The sequence below is a fragment of the Mastigoproctus giganteus genome, chromosome 6, assembly GCF_048544385.1.
Source record: "Mastigoproctus giganteus isolate SK-2022 chromosome 6, ASM4854438v1, whole genome shotgun sequence".
Lineage (NCBI taxonomy): Eukaryota > Metazoa > Arthropoda > Arachnida > Uropygi > Thelyphonidae > Mastigoproctus > Mastigoproctus giganteus.
Genome location: NC_143580.1, coordinates 230375410 through 230393629, shown reverse-complemented (window position 1 = coordinate 230393629; position 18220 = coordinate 230375410). Strand labels below are relative to the sequence as shown.

The following is an 18220-nucleotide window of genomic DNA, read 5'->3' as shown; positions in this document are numbered from 1 at the left end:
GCACAATTAATTAGTTTAGATATGCATATACCACACTCAAACCTTACACAAAAGGCATAAAGCCACAGTAATCATAACAGTGACATCACCAGCAGAATAAGTTACTAAGCCAAAGAATGATAGACCTTGTGATTAAATGATAGCAGAGATACTACATCAACTTCCAACTAATACCCAGGAATTTAAAATTTAATCTTCACAGTTGACTTGTAACTTCCAGAAGTGAAAGTTCACAAATAAGACTCACTTATGCCTTTCAGAATGAAAGTTCATAATAAAGCAGACATTAATGATTACACATATTTGACACTTAATCCAGTCAGGGCATAAGCTAGAAGACCAACCAAACAATATATACACTATACAACTATACATTCTAAGTCCAGCTCTCAGGGACCAATAACAATTACAAATGCACCATATTCCTGTGGCTTCCAACAAGGTGAAAGTTCACAATCACATCATCCATAATAGCAATCTGTTCCACTGAGAGCAAAGGTGCATAGCGGATCAAAATGCACAGAGTAAACCGGACAAAAGACACTATCTACTAGATTCTAAGCAGAGAAACACGACCAACAGTCAAGTATATCATGAAGATGCATGTTAGGAACAACATATGTCAAGTTTTTGTTCAGTATAACGGTGAAGTTCTCATTCAGTTAAGGAGACACTTATTGATGCAGAAACTCTCTTCTTTTGAAAGCTCTGCCAGCAAAAGAGTTTAAGATGATAAAAACATTTTCCGTTAGCACCAAGGCCCTTTTCACAGCCGCGGAAAAGTTTGGAACTGATGACTCCAGTTCAGTCCTAAGATCACAATAAGATGGATAATCAAAGAGAACGTGGTCAGCAGATTCAACAGCTCCACAAAGACAAAGAGGAGTGTCAGAGAGACCCAATTTAAACAACTTATTTAAACTACCATGTTATGTTAGAAGAAACGTTCCATACAGACTCAGTGACATCCAGAGTAGATCCTTTTTGAGAAACTCTTTCAGTTCAGGAAAAAATTCTCTCGTTATAGAGCCGACCGAAGAAGACCAGTCCTCTTGCCACAAGGAGACAAAATGAGTACGCATTCTCTTCTTTTCACTAGTTAAACTTTCCTCTAAATTTAACTGAATGCCGCCAAAGGACAGAGGGACATTACTTCTCAAATGAAAAAGAAGGTATCTGTATTGTATCTTGTACTGAATTGGGAGTTGCCAAGTAGGACCTGTAAGGCAGAAGTGGGCATAGTTTTACAAGTCCGTGACATCAAAAGAAGAACAGATCTTTGAGCTTGCTGCAGTTGATTAATAATCACAACTTTGTTAGCGCAAAATCCCCAAGCTCCAGCACCATAGGAAATAATTGCCAAGAGATGCAGTTATAGTAGAAACGCAACGTATGTCCTATAATTTCCCAATCTCGTTTCGGAATCTGCCTTTGTTTTACAATCAGAACCTTACATTTATCTTTGATATACTTCATATGCGGTAGGAAACTTCGATGGTCATCCAGTTGTATGCCCAAATATTTAACCGTAGAACTAGTGTATTACCTTTCCATTATATTTAGTATTAGTAACGGCCGCATGGTGCAAGAAAGCCTATGGCTTATGCTGCAATCTCTGTTTGTTCTGTGTGCTAAAAGACATTCTATAATCTAGCTAAATCTCTGTTTCTTAATGCATCTACCTTAGAAAGAAGGTAGCTGCACCTACCTTATTTGACTACCTTAGAAAGAAGGTAGCTGCACCTACCTTATTTGATTGTAGGGGAACGATTATGAGCCAACTTTCCTTTCAGAAGCATCTGGAACGTTTTTTGGCAGACGAAATGTGAAGTTTATGAGTTAAGGTCCAGTTGGATAATTCCACTAATACCGAGTTTGCAGTGTCCTCCAGTTGTTTTCTAGAATTTCCGCTGACCAAGATATTAGGTCGTCAGCATACACTACCAATCGAACATTAGAGAAAGTTTTACTAAGCCATTTATCAAAAACGATGTTCCAACACAGGGGCCCAAGAATGGACCCTGTGTGCAGTCTCTGGTAACTCTCGAGGTAACATATAAGCCATAACTTACTTTAAGTTATGGTTTATATGTTACATAAGGGCATAGAAACCTGGGCTTCTCGGAACCTTTCGAGAAAACCTTGCCACCAAAGAGTGACAGTTTTGACAGCTAATTATTCTTTGGATGAAAACTAATTTTCTTATCCCTTGTATATGAATTTCGTTTTCTTAATTTCAATCTCTGTTTGTTCTGTGTGCTAAAAGACATTCTATAATCTAGCTAAATCTCTGTTTCTTAATGCATCTACCTTAGAAAGAATAACTATTATTCAGGAGGGTGTCTAAAGTGTACTTCGAACGATTAATATGGATTTCTGCTTCCAGTTTTGAACTTCTGTCCCTAACGCTTGAAAGTTTTGGTTTATTCTCTCTTTTTTTTTAATTTTTTTATTATTATCTTTCTAGCATGCTTAATCCTCTCCCTGCTCGAGAAAATGAAACTTATATCCCCCTTTGCCGCTGTAAAACTATTACGATTGTCTTCCATTTATTTTTACACTTGAACTGGTTAGTAACTGATGAATAAATGCCAGTTCAAGAATATAATTTCTACCTGTGACACATCTCTCAAGTAAATTTAGGAAGTGATCATGTAATCATTCCAGAAATATAATTTACTGAGTCACATAAACAACCCAAGTTTTTATCAACCAAAATTGTCATACACAGTTAGGTATTCACATCTTTTTGTCCACTCGATCGATTTGTATAAATGGCATAATTATCAGTTTTGTCTTTAGCATATGCATAATCTCATTTTTTTTCCCAGTCGGTTCACGGGACATTATATTTCATTTTCAGTGCTTATCTAAAGGATATTCTCCTTTGGAAATAGAATGTACACTTTACTAAGAAAACAAAATGGCGTTTTCAGGTAGTGGCTAAAGGGGCCATAGCCCTCTTGTGATCCAAAATAATTCATTAAACCAATAGTTCATTTCAAACAACAACAAAGGTGCGGAATGGGATTAATGTCGATACTCCGGGTAGGCGAATGAAACTTTTGCACTTCCATGTATTCAAACCAAGTCATTGAAAGCTGTACAGTATGACATGGTGCATCGTTATGATGAAACGTGCAAGGGGCCCTTTTCATACTGCTATCACAGTGTAAGAAGATCGGAATTGTTCACGTCAATGTACCCATGGAATTCATTGTTCCAGGAATGGCGATCAATGCCCAACTCGAAACTATGAGAAACAACCCCAAATGTAACAGCACATCCAAAAATTTTCATAGTTGGATCGACACACTCTAGTAAATAACGTTCTTTGTACAGCTGCTAGTTTCACACATGGCCATCTGATTGGAAAATCGTGTAACGTGATTCTTCAGTCCATAACACAACATTACAACATTCTAGGAACCAGTCACAATGGGGTGGTCATCAGGGCAAGTCGACGTTGTTCATCACGTACTGTGATGTTTGTTCTGTGTGCTGAAAATATTCCATAGAATGTGAAGCTATGTAGTTCCGTGTGTGTGTGTGTGTGTGTGCTAGATATTAGTTCCTGTAGCATGAACTTCTTGTTGACAGTATTTGATGAGAACTGACGTGATCTACGTACCACTCTTTTGAGGGTACACTATCTTTTCACATCAATTTCTGCAGTCTCTCCGAACATATACAAGCTGTAGTAGTATGGATGGGATAGGTTCGGAGGTAAGAAGGATATGGGTTTGAGCCCATACACTGCTACGAAAAATTCATGGCAAATTTTGAACTGTGGCGCCAAAAACCTAGCTGTCTTTAATAATTAATTTAGTCACAATGAATACATAAACTCTTCTGGCCTCGGCAGTATTAAGAATAAACAGAAATTTATTTATTTTCCATGCCGTTTACATTTGATGTTTACACCAGGCCTAAAGTTGATGTGGCGTGCTGCAGTTTTGGTGCAATGGCACGAACAGACCAATCGCTAATATGGGGTCCTATGGCACTCCACATTAGAGATCTCAAAGCTGAATGCCTCGATTTATCCCTGATACACAAATGGTGGCTATAGTTCATTTTTCCGAAATCACAGGAGTGTTTAGATATTTTCAGTTACAATTCAGTTACATACTGCAAGGCTAACACTGTAGCATTATGTAACTGGATTGGCCGATGTGTTAAAGAAGGATTAGAACAAAATATCACCTTGTTATCAAAAATTGATCCAGAATCTACTAAAAGGGATACAGTGTGCAATTGAGATCAAAGTGAGTGTCATGTTTCTTTTAGCGAGTTGTTCAGTGTTATACCTCGTTTTAAATAGATCACAAGAGTTTAAAACTAATTATTTGCAGCTAAAAAAGTTCATACAAAAAATTTTTGAATCAAAAAATTGTCTACCCGATAATTATCTCATCTACCCGCGTGTATTATGTCTGTAAACTGTGTGGGTTCTCTGGTCAGTTTGCGTGTTTTGCTGGGCAAAACCACATTGATGAATTTCTTGGGGAGGGGGAAATCTGCTATCCTCCTGAGACATACCAACTCAACCACCGAATGGAAAAAAAAAAAAAAAAAAAAAAAAAAAGCCCATAAAAATTCCTCGCGTCATTGAAATTTTCGAACTCGGACCTTTTTCATCTTGTGTGGGGGATCGACTAGAGACGCACGAAATTTATGGACATGATACAAATGGGTGACTGAGGTCCAAGCACTGTTCTACATGACATGGCTGTTATATAGTTTATAATAACATTAACATTTACTGATGTACGATAAATTACAATCATTTTATCATCCGTCGAAATTCAGTTTAATTCTAACAACCATATCCCGCCCCCCCTGAAAATTTAACTTTTAATCTTATATTGTAAGGCTACATGGTAATATATTTTCTTCCAGGACGACATGGTTTGTTTGCAGTGTACAGCCACTGGGGAAAGGGTGTGTCTTGCGGCTGAAGGTTTTGGCAACAGACATTGTTATCTTGAAAACATAGCCGACAAGGTAAGATGATGTTTTATTTATATCACTTTTGCTATCAATTTACTAGGTGGTAATTTAATATTGGTTCATTTATCATCTCCATCAAAAAATAGTTTTCATGCAAGAAAAAAGGGCGTGTTTAAAAGTTTTTGGCGTTTTATATGGTTATACAGATTAAATTAAAAACGATTTAAAACTTGAAAATATATTTTCTGCGATTTTAATTACATACATTATTTATTTATTTTTTCATATAATTACAAATTATGTACAAAGAAAACATGTCATTGAAATGGGCTCTATTTTGTTGATAATGTTATTAGTGGAGTCCCACAGGTTTCGGTTTTGGGACCATTGTTGTTTTCTATGTTTATGAATGATATTGATGAAGGTATACTAGGCTTAATGTCTAAGTTTGCAGATGATACAAAAGTTGGCTGGGTTGTTAATGACAGTAACGACGATATGCTGATGCAACAGGATCTGAAAAGTTGAGCAGATGGACTGAAAGGTGGCAAATGAAGTTTAATATTGACAAATGTAAAGTAATCCTATGGGTAGCTGTAGTCCCAGAGTAACGTACAAACTGTGTGGTACTACACTCAGGGTAATGGAGGATGAAAAATACTTTGGGGTAATTGCAGTCAGATATGAAGTTTTCAAGCAGTGCAGACAGGATACTAGAGCAGCTCCTGTGGAATAAATGATATATAGGAACTTTGCTAGCAGGGATAAGGAGATAATTATCCCTTTGTATAAGACAATGGTCGGACCACACCTTGAGTGCTGCATACATATCTGGAAGCCTCATTTGAGGAAGGGTGTAGAGCTGCTGGAACGAGTATAGAGAAGTGCAGCGAGATTGGTGAGGCGAACAAAGCGGTACTCTTAACAAGAGAGGCTTAAGTTCTGCAAATTGCAGCGTCTGGAGACTAGGCACTTGCCAGATGATCTGATTGCGAAGTATAAGGCTTTGAATGGTTTGAGGAAACTCAATGCTGATGGAATTCTTCCTCTTTTCAGATTACGCACTTAAGGAAAGACAGTTGCAGAACAGATGTGCGGAAATTTGCCTTTAGCCAGCGAGTGGTTGATTGCTGAATCAAATTTCCATCTGTCGATGTGGAAATCGATAGTTGAAATAAATTCAAGGAAGAAGTGGACAAACTTTTGGAGCGAATGGGCAGGTTTTTTTTTTTTTTTTTTGCGCGTTTGGCTGATGCTGTATAAGCTTGCTCTCTTGCACCATATGCCACTGATAATGCTAATTCTATACAGGAATTTTTCCAACGAGAAAAATAGGCAATTATTCTGCTGAATTAGGCAACGTTAGCATTAGCATTAGCATTAGCATTAGTAGAGCCATATGATGCAAGAAAGCAAGCTTATTCAGCATCAGCCAAAAAAAAAAAAAAAAAACCCACTCCCATTTCACCCCTCCGTTCGTTCGAAATACCTGTCCAGTTGAGCTTTAAATTTGTTTAGGCTATCAACTTCAACAACAAGTGATGGAAGTCGGTTCCACCAACCAACCACCCGCTGGCCAAAGGCAAATTTCCGCATATCTATCCGACATCCGTCCTTCCTCAATTTGAATTTATGCCCTCTGAGGTGATTATTCTGAGCAAGATGAAGAATCCCATTGGCATTGAGCATGCTCAAACCATTCAAAGCCTTATACACCTCTATCAGATCACCTCGCCGGTGCCTAGTCTCCAGACTCTGTAATTTGCAAAACTTAAGCCTTTCTTCGTAAGAGCAACCCTTTGTTCCATTCACTAATCTTGTTGCCCTTCTCTGTACCCGTTCCAGCAGCTCTACATCCTTCCTGAAATGAGGCCTCCAGACCTGTATACAGTACTCAAGATGTGGCCTAACCATTGCCTTATACAAGGGAATAATCACCTCCTTATCCCTGCTAGAAAAATTCCTGTATATCATTGACAAGACACCATGAGCTACTCTTGCAGCTCGTCTGCACTGCTCAGAGAACTTCATATCTGCCTGCACAATTACCCCCAGGTCCTTTTCATTCTCCACCACTGTCAGTGTAGTACCGCAGAGTTGATACGTTGCTACGTTATGACTATATCATGGATATTGTACATAGGTCTAGAAGCCTCATTTTAGGAATGCTGTTGATCTGTTGGATTGGGTGCAGAGAACACTAACGAGATTAGTGAGAGAAATAATAAATGAAATAAATGAAAATTCTGTTTATACTCCCAAACTACCGAATGTCAGAAGAGGAAAGGAGTTGTACATGTAGTAGTAATGGCAAATAATGCAAGAAGGGAAGTTTATATAGCATCAGCAAAAAAAAAAAAATAAAATAAAATAAAATAAATAAAATAAAAATAAATAAATATTAATTTTTGGTTCTGTTGTATTAAATTATTTGCAAAAATTCTGTACCTGGTACATAATTTGACATGTTTTACATCAAACAGTCATCGACAGGCTTTGAAAACGTTTTAATTTTCAAATACTAATAAAATATCATTAGTATATTTTATTAGTATTTGAAAATAAAATAAAATATCTCTCTCTCAGGGTAATTCAGAAATCTTTTTTTGGCTGGTGCAGCATAAGCCTCAGGCTTCCTTGCACCATATGGCCAATAATAATAATTCATGGATAATAATATAATAATGTTAATAATTGCACATACGTTATTGAAAGTATTGGTCCGTGATGACTAAAGTAGGCTATATAATTTTTTCATTGAAGAGATTTTAGGTCACGACTAAATACACCATCTATAGTTGTTCCATTACGTGTAGTATTTATCGAAAAAGATCTGATGACATGTCCAAGTTGAAGAATGTTTTCATAAATGTGCAGAACTCTTTACCAGCCTCAGAGTTTAACTGTAAATAAAAAAATTGCATTCAATCTGAAACCAGATGCGTTAGTAGTAGTAGTAGTAGTGGCATGTGATGCAAGAAAGCAAATGAATGAGCTTATGCAGCATCAGCCAAAAAAAAAAAAAAAAAAAATCACACCATTCCCTCCAAATGCCTGTCTAGTTCCTCCTTAAATTTATTCAACCTATCAACTTCCACAACGACAGATGGAAGTTTGTTCCAGCAATTAACCACCCGCTGGCTAAAGGCAAATTTCCGCACATCTATTCTGCATCTGTCTTTTCTTAATTTGAATTTATGCCCCCTTAGGTTCGTAATCTGAACAAGTGGAAGGATCCCATCAGAATTCAGCGTGCTCAACCCATTCAAGGCCTTATATACCTCAATCAGATCACCGCGCAGGTGCCTAGTCTCCAGCCACTGCAATTTGCAGAGTTTTCGGATTAACGTATTTCCCAGTTTCTGAAAGTTTTTTTGTATCTTAAAACTTTAATATTTCTGTTACTAAATTCGTTAGCTTTCCAACGATATGCTAGACGTCCACATTATTATTATTATTATTATTATTATTATTAATATCCATATGATGCAAGGAAGCCTGAGGCTTATGATGCACCAGGAAAAAAAAAGTTCCCGACTAACCCTGAGAAAGAGAGAGAAAGAGAGAGAGAGAGTCAAAAGTAGAATGGAATCACCAAGAAAGAGAAGAATGATGATATCCAGCTCAGGACCCTGGGTGTGCCAAGCCCATACTTATTCCGTTTATTACGTGAGAAAATTTCCTTGATCACATGTTCATATTTTCTACTATCCTGGAAAAACTACTGCAATTTTCAGACGTTTGAAAGTTTTTCCTCTAGTATAGAGCTAAGATGAAGCTATGTGCAAAATTTCATTAAATTTAGTGCAGTAGAAGAGAAATTATTGTTGCCATCATACAAGTATGATTCCAACAACACAAGTTACAATAATTTACTTCTGGCGGAAGTTGAAGATTACTTCACTTCCGCAACGCTTTTCGCATGACGGTTTCTCGTTACAAAATTTTTGGAATAACGCCAGTAAAAACGTTTTAACGCCAGAAAACAGTTCGCCCATCCGTACCCCTCCAAGAATTTGTCTAGTTCTCCCTTGAATTTATCCAACCGATCCACTTCCACAACAACAGATGGAAGCCTATCCCAACAATTTACCACTTGCTGGCTGAGCAAACCCGCACATCTATCCTGCACCCATCCTTCGTGGACTTGAATTTAAGTCCTTTCATGTGTGTAGTATCAGCAAATAGAAGAATATCATTAACATTCAGCTTACGCAATCCGTTCAAGGCTCTAAACACCCTAATCAGATCTCCCCACAGATTCCTGGGATTGAGATGCTGCAATTTGCAAAACTAAAACTTTTTTTTGGGTAAGAGCACCCTTTTGTTCCCTTCACCAGTCTGGTTACCCTTCTCTGCACCCGTTATAGCAGATTTACATCCCTCCTAAAGTGAAGCTTCCAGACCTGTATATAGTACTCAAGATGCGGCCGGCCTAACCATGGCCTTATACAAAGGGATAATCACCTTTTTATCCCTGCTAGCCAAGTTTTTATATGTCATTGACAAAACCCCATGTGCTGTCCTGGCAGCATGTGTGCACTCTCAGAAAATTTCATGTCTGACTGAACAATTACCACCAGATCTTTTTCATTCTCCACTACCCGAGTATAGTATCACACAGTTGATAAGTTACTCTGGGGTTATTGCTACCCATGTGCAGTACCTTGCATTTGTCAATGTTAAACTTCAACTGCCATTTCTCAGCTCATTGATCCAATTTTCCTAGATCTTGTTGTACTGTAGTAATTAACCCTGATGACTGTCATTAACATTCTTGCCAACCATTGGTATCATCTGCAAATTTGGACATTAAGGCTGATATACCTTCATCAAGCAGTTACTAGATAGAGTTAACAAGATAGAGAGAATACAAGAAACAGCACCGTATTTAGCAGATCACAAGCTTGAACCCCGGTCACTTAAAGCACATGCTTATGTACCCTCGTTTCTGAACACTCGGCTACGGCGGCTAAAGACTTCAGTCCTTTAAATTTCAGTCCTGACGACTATGGCGACTATGCGCCTGCAAGGATATCAGATTAAACGTTTAAGGTTTATCCTTACTGTTTTATCCAGACAACACATTTGAAGGTTAATTGGATGTTATTCAGTTTGAGGAACATCAACGATTTAAACACTTTGCGTCCGTAAATTGCGTGTATTCTGCGGTCAAATTGTTGTTTGTTGGATGAAAAAGCCGAGTTTTGGGAGGTGAAAAAAAAAAAAAACCATGCTGCCCTCGCCTCCCTCAAAAACTCCTTACTTTACTGATGGGATTCGAACTCGGGTCTTTTTCACCCGCAGTGAGGAAGACTGTGATTCTACTTATTTAAATTGAGGAATGTATTGAGGAAATTATTTAAATTTAGAGGGGATGGGTAAGGCTGTGGGAAGTGTTTTGTTTATTAATTTATTTTTCGCTGAAGCAGCATAAGCATTTTTCTTTCCGTCATTTGCCAATATTAAAACTAATGTTAAAATTAATGTACAAAGCACCCCAGATAGTTCTCCCCGTTTGCACAGTTGATATAATCACTGCCCTCCCAACACCATGTGGAAAAGATCTGAGTTCGAATCCCGTTAGTGTCGCGAGGAATTTTCATGTGCAATTTTCACAACGTCGCCGAGTTAGTCGGTCTCAGACGAAAGTGGCGTAGTTTTTTTTCTCTCTCAGAAGTTCTCTTGTTTCTTTCAGCTAACAGCAACTCGATCAAAGAACACGCGCAATTAACAGGCATGTTATATACGGCACAATATGGCCTAAATTGCTGATGCGCACAACAAACAGTACCCCGGATAATGATGAGTCTACTCTAACCCCCAAAAATAGAAATCTGGGGCGCTTAAAATCAGGCAACCTTACTGACTGTTAATGTTACCAAACTAGGACCTGAGTAACCCCCATTAATAATTCAAATATTGCAAATATCATCATGATTTCCTTCGATATTTTGAACCATATCTAGTGTGAAAACCTTGCTCCTCGTATTCCTTTAGCGTACTCTGGTAACAATAACCGCCTAAACTGAAGGATTTTCAGAAAAATATGGATTGACGATGGTGTTGGCTTCTGTGTTGCAGTAGTTACTTTTGCAAGGTGTAGAGATTTCAGGGAGATTTTGGTATAGATTTTTGGAGTCTCATTCTCGAAACTTTGGCTTGGTCACAAATCCTTTAAGATGAAAATGAGCCTCATCACTCATTATTAATTTCTAATTTTCGTTGAGAACAATTAACAATTTTCGTTGAAAACAACTAATCATTTTTGTTGTGTATATCCAAAAATGCGTTAGCATGTATCATCCTATTCTGATGATTTTGTGGTTTTTATTCAACGATTTCAATTTTGTTCGGGTATAGGAGGATTTCGTCTCTAATTCGATGCTGGTTGCCATCTAACTGCTGTGGTGGGACTTCCTTCTTGGAGTTATAATGCCTGCATGTAAATTTGAAGTCGCCAATTTTATTTTGAAATAATAAATGAAAAACAAAACATATCTTTTTTTTTTTAAATCATTTCAGCATAACTTGAAATACAATATATTACTTAAATTGCAAAATAAAAAGTCTTAATAAAATATTTAAAAAATATAAAATAAATTACTTTTAAGTATAATTTTACATGTTAATTTTTTGTGATTTATTTGTTGCAGTTGCTTTTATTATTTAATCCATATCAACTAGGAATAAAATCCAAAAGAGTGTTTTTATAGGGTTTTAGGTGCATCAGCAACTTAGGCCACATAAGCTCAATGATTACTGAATTGTGATCACCTACCGAATACCACGTTGGGAGACTATTTGCATTGATAACAGCCACTTAGGCATTGACTCCAATGTTTGAAGACATCTGTAGGGATCTGCAGCCATTCTGCTTGCTAGGCTTTCCACAGAATCGGAGTAGATGATGGTTGTGTGTCCATATTATTATTATTATCATTATTAGCCATATGGTGCAAGGAAGTTGAGGCTTATGCTGCACCAGCCAAAAAAAAAATTCTGAGTTACCCTGTGAGAGAGGGGGAGGGAGAGGTAGAAGGGAATCACCAAGAAAGAGAAGAATGGTGATATCCAGTGCAGGACCCTGGGTGTGCCTCACTTCTTGTTCCGAAACATCCCACAGGTGTTCAGTTGGATTGAGGTCAGGCAATTTTGGGTGATATCTTCACTGTGTTCCTGAAGCCACTTATGTACAGTGCAGTCCCAATGACACAGTGCATTATCGTCTTAGAAGATCCCTTTTCTGTCTGTGGTCAATTTGCTGTTTGCTGGATGAAAAACCTCTGTTTCTGGGAGAAAAATCATGCTAACTCTTCTTCAACCTCTTAACAACCTCTTCTGAGATTGACCTAGGGGCTCACATCTGATGAGTATGGGCTTGGCACACCTAGGGTCCGGAGCTGGATATCATCATTCTTTTCTTTCTTGGTGATTCCCTTCTACTTCTGACTCTTGTTTTGACTTTCTCTCTCTCTCTCTCTCTCTCTCTCTCTCTCAGGGTAACTCAGAATTTTTTTTTGGCCAGTGCAGCATAAGCCTCGGGCTTCCTTGCATCATATGGCTAATAATAGTAATAGAATTGTAATTCAGCCACATTTTGAAAAAAGGCCCATAAAAATTCCTTTCATCATTAATGGGATTCAAACTAAGGTCTTTTCCAATCGGTGTGGGATAGGATGGTGCTTCCCACAAGGTCTTCAAAAAGCAGGACACATGCTGTAAAGCTCACTATAATGAGGAAAACTGTAAGGCAGCTCAAGGTCATTTACTAGGGTTGTTGTTATTTTGGTTTTTAGGAGCATTATATTGCTCCGGGGATATGCGGTGGTCATTCCCTGACCTTTCCGCATTCTCCGTATTTGGCGGTCACAGGCTTTGAACCCCGGTCTAATCAAGAAGCGTGTGCTACGCACTGCTGCTCCTGCCACCTGGTCACTTACTAGGAATCCCTCTCTACACTCCACAATGTGTATGGAGTGAGTAGGCTTAGTAAATGACCTTGATCCTTCTATTTCTTCTTATAACTGTCAATACACATGACATGTGAAGAGTGTGTACAGTTACTGATATTTTCACAGAAAGAAGACCACATCAAGTATGTGCAAGTGTCAACTGGTAATTAGTATATACTCAAAAGAAATTGGGTGAGGACTAGTAACATAGTACAAATTCTAAATCCCCATCCAAGGTTTATGAATCTTCCCCCCCCCCGCCATGCTTGTTAAAAACTAAAAGGGGTTATTATGCTTTGTGTGGATCTAGCAGTCGTAGTTTTGCTACTGAAGAACTTTAAAATAAACACACATCTGAGGAGGGCCATTTTGGACAACTGGACTATTTGGCTCAAAGCTGAATATATAGCAACCCTAATTATAATTGCCTTTCAAAGTATCTCTTTCTGTTGCTAATGTTGCAAGGTACCAAGGCTTTCCAAAATCATTATAGATCTTAAATAATTTTTAATGAATTTTAATTTTGAAAAAGAAGTTTCTCTCGTCTAAAGAGAATCAGGAAGAGTTAAAAATTAGTGAATTGCAGTATGTGGTACTGCATTTATTAAATAATGTTTGCATATTACTTTTAATATCTCTTTTGGATCTTCAATGTTTGTGATTTAAACTCTTATTATTATTTAAACGTTTGCTGTTTATATCACTGTCATTTGAAGATGCATCTAGTAATTTTGTATGTAGATTACTGCAATATGATATAAGGTATTCTTCATTTATATCTGAAAAATTGAACTATAAATGATAGAAATAATTTTGCTATTGAAAAGGATAAGAATATGTTCACTATTTACTGTTTATTTACTGTTACTGTGGATATTTCAGTAACATAAATTTATTATTACAGAAGTAATTTAGCCACCCACATGCTGGTCATGCAATCCTTGCTCATTTGAACAAGCCTCGGCCATACTTTATTTATTGCTTTCACAAACTCTTTCAACTCAAGTTGGGTTTGGCTTGTCTGAAGGCTTCCAGATTGTGGTTTGTTTCCCAAACAGAATATGGCAGCATAATATTAAATCAGTGGTGTAACTATGCCAATGCAGTGAATTGGGGCCCACGACCGAAAGGGGTCCCAAAACAGAAAAAAATTTAATTGAGTAAAAATGTAAGTTTTTTAGCTGTGTTTATGATAAAATTTACTATGGGTACAAACAATAATTTTTTTTAACACATGAAGCATGTGTTAGCTAGCTGCACAGCACAAGCGAAACTGCAGTGAATAGAGGTGAAATTGTATTAGCATAGCTGCTGCTTCCAGGGCAATTTTTAAAGATTTTTATTTTTACCAAAACAAATATTTTCAAGGGAACCCACACTAAACTTTGCATTGGGCCCCACTTTTTTCTAGTTACGACACTGCATTAAATAGTTCAATCAGAAAGAGTAGAATAATTTAATCAGAAGGAGTTGAATAGTTCAAGCAGGAGTAGGATGTGTGCAGAATTTGAGTTGAAAGCATTTTTGAATTGAAATTAACATACATAACCACAACAGCTACTTTTTGTTGCATAGTGTAGGATTCAGTTTTCAGTAATTGCAAAAATGTTACTTCATCTGAAAAAAAAAAAAAAAAAAAATAGTTATAACCAAATAAAATAAAATACTTTTTGGAACATCCTCTACAAGTATAATAATAGCAAGATTTTCTTTCTTTTAGAATACTTTTAACCTTGCTAAAAGCAAGCTGAAGTTTACAAAGGGAAGACCATAAGTTTATCTAAGTTTATTTTCAAGAGCCCTTCAAGCAGGAAGCACTGTTTTCATCAGAAATTTACTGTGGTGGCTAACATAAATTTTAGTTTGGAATTAGAAGACTTTTGTGGATTTATTGGATGATTGTTTTCTACAGCAGCATGTTCGAGAGACAGCCAGAGGGAGTAATACTCTTGATCTGATTATCGGCAGTGATTATTCATATATCTTGATCACAGGAATAGAAATTCATTGATCATAGGAATTTCCATTCCTGTGATCAAGACATATGGTCTAAAAGCCCTGTCTGCTTCAGGAAGGAAAGGCTTTTTTCAAAATTTGCATTGAACTTGTTTTAATTAATTTTATTACCGTAATTAGTTTGCATTAATTTTATTTTCATTTATTTGCTGGAGAGTGTCATTAGAAAGTGTTCTATGTATCATATTGAGGTAAATTTCTCTTATTCTTCTACAAATATTGTAATTCTATAAATGCATGTGAGATTGAAACATAGATGCATGTGGTAATTGAAACATAGAGGATTGTGCAACATTTGCTTGCTTCTTAATGCTCTTTACAGACAACACAAATCTTTTCATGTGCAGTTGATAAGTTATCTGTATTTATTGAGTTCTTTTGTCTGTTTCAGAATTTCCCACCTGAAATGTCATCATGTGTGTTTGTAATAGAACAAGCCCTATCAGTAAGAGCCCTTCAAGAGATGGTAACAGCCATGTCATCAGAATCGGTAAATAATTTAAATGAGTTTTTACATACCTATACAGAGTGGGACAAAAAGTGATAACACACTTGCTTGAAGTTTTTATGCTGTTTCATTTTATTTAGTTTATTTAATAATTTCATTTGTTTGTTATTAGCAGGGGACTGGAAGGTTTTGGCCCTGGCAGCTCCCAACAGTTTTGATTTATCATCAGAATCACTTACCATGTCATGGCTATTAGTCAATGACCTAAATTTGTTGTTGGTCTTGGTGGCAATTGCTGTCCAGCAACCTTGGCCAGTCTGCTTCTGGCTATTAGTATTGGTAAAAATGATGTAAGGAAGAAAGCATATAGATCATCAGTACATAAAAAAACTCAAACCTTTTTCATCATTCTTCAAATAATTTATCTGATTTTTTTTTTTTAATTTATTCAAACTACCCACTTCCTCAATTCCAGATTGAAATTCTTACCAAAATCAGTTACTTCCTAGCCAAAGGCAAATTCCCAACATCTATCCTGCAATTCTCCTTTTCCAATTTAAATTTAAATGTCTCCTCTCCTCTCCTTGTGTGTCGGTTGTCTGAGAAAGAGTAAAGATGGCATCAGCACAAGCACTTAACCCTTTTAGGGCATTAAATATTTCTAATAGCTCACATCATTACAGATATGCCCGGTTTCCTTTAGACAGTGCATTTTGATAACTCCAGTAAATTGCCTATCTAGATAGAAAGTGCAATTTACAGAATTACTGAAGTCTTTTTTTCATTAAAATATCCTTTTGTGCCCACAACTAATCTTGTTGCTTTTCTGTGCACCCTTTTCAATTGAAGTTTTTATGCTGTTTCATTTTATTTAGTTTATTTAATAATTTCATTTGTTTGTTATTAGCAGGGGACTGGCAGGTTTTGGCCCTGGCAGCTCCCAACAGTTTTGATTTATCATCAGAATCACTTACCATGTCATGGCAATTAGTCAATGACCTAATTTGTTGTTGGTCTTGGTGGCAATTGCTGTCCAGCAACCTTGGCTGGATAATCACTTTCCTGTACCTGCTGACAAATTTATTTTATATCATTGACAAAACCACATGAGTTGTTCTAGCAGCCTGTTTGCACTACTCAAAGAATTTGTTATTGGACCATGCAATTTCCTGAGGGAAATTGCATGGTCTGTCATAAAGATGACAGACAAGTCCACCTATACAGACATAGTTTATTTATTATTTGTTATATCAAATGCAAAGGTTATATTTTAACGTGTAATCTCTGTTTACAGTCATAATTTTTCTTTTATACCTGTCATTTATATCACTTCTTTCATAATTTTTTCTGTTAAAGGATCAGAAAATAGAGGTTCAGTGAAAACGAAGTGAAATGCTGTTTCTTGTTTCTTTGTATACATGTTCAAATGAAACTGGAACGTGTGTATTCCAGGGAACAGCTAAACCACATGAAATTCATTTATAATAATTTTTCTTTATAAATTGAGCCTAGCTCAGAACATTGTGGTTTTGTTTCTAAACTTTTTTATAATATCCTTATTGAAATCTGTTACCATGCCACAGTAGTGAGTGACCTAATTGTTCAACTTGGTGATTAAATGATTATTCAATCATGTAATTTTATAATTAAAAGTTAATTTATTTAATTCTGGTACAAGGAGCATAGCTTGTACATAGTGTAGAGCAAACAACTTAGTTTGCTACTAAGTATTGATGCCATATTGTGGAGGCTATTTGCCACAAGTTGCCTTGGTATTGCACTATGAATTTTAAATAAAAAAACACTGCTCCAGTGAAGAAGAATATTGCTATTTATTTGAAATATAAAGAGCATTATAGCATTCCAGTGCTTTTTTGTTTAAAGTGTGTAGTGCAGTACTAAGCAACTCATGATGAAGTGCCTCCATGATATGAAATCAATGCACTTAGTAGCAGACTTAGTTTGCTCAGTGGTATATACAAACTGAGGCCATGCTTTACTCATATAATGTTTTATTATACTTAGCATATGGTCTTTTGTAATAAATTCTTTAATCTGTTTAAGCACTTTCAAATGGTATATGAAATATCAAATTTTTTTATAGGTAAGATATTGAACAAACACGTATCGTTTTGATAATGCATAATTGATTGACTTGTTCTCAATATTTAGAAAGTTGTTCTATAGCTTTTGGTATTGTAGTGCATTTTATTTTGTTGTATTTAAAAATTAATTAATATTCAGTATTTCTTAAAACATATTTTGTATTTACTTTTAGGAGAAAAGTACTCAATCTGGTCACAGAACTTTACTGTATGGTCATGCAGTATTACTTCGGCATCAGAACAGCAATATGGTAGGTTGGTCACCAAACTTAAACAAATATATGATTTTGCATGATTGCATTTTTATTAACTAATTTAAATCAGAGAGTCTTATAATGGGGATTTTAATTTTCCAGATATTGACAGGAATTTTTGGGTTGGTCATTCACACACTAGCAAGGCTTTTGTGGATTTATTGGATGATTATTTTCTACACCAGCATGTTTGGGAGGCAACTACAGGGAGTAATACTCCTCATATGATTATCAGTAGTGATTCTTCATGCATTAAGAATCTACAGATAAAAGAACCACTAGGTTCACACTGTGATCATTGGTAGTGATCACAGTGTGCCGAAGTGGGATTTACTCAAAGAGGTAACTACCATCAGGGGTAAAGGGAGAGGTTTTTGCTTTCATAAAGGCGATTACAGAGGTCTCAGACGGTATTTGAATTCTATACAGTGAGACCAACTGATGATGTTACCAACAGCAAATTCAAAATGGGAAGCATTTAAAGAATTA

At 36.5% G+C, this 18220-nt stretch overlaps 1 protein-coding gene across 1 annotated transcript in view; it reads left to right on the top strand.

Annotated features, from left to right (window-relative positions):
* The window catches only part of LOC150085070 (ryanodine receptor-like), a 180105-nt gene that overhangs the window by 104557 nt on the left and 57328 nt on the right, over nucleotides 1–18220 (top strand). The window contains exons 2-4 of the mRNA XM_090376769.1: nucleotides 4903–5007; nucleotides 15316–15414; nucleotides 17651–17728. Coding sequence (XP_090232895.1) covers nucleotides 4903–5007; nucleotides 15316–15414; nucleotides 17651–17728 — 282 coding nt within the window. The remainder of the gene's footprint in view (nucleotides 1–4902; nucleotides 5008–15315; nucleotides 15415–17650; nucleotides 17729–18220) is intronic.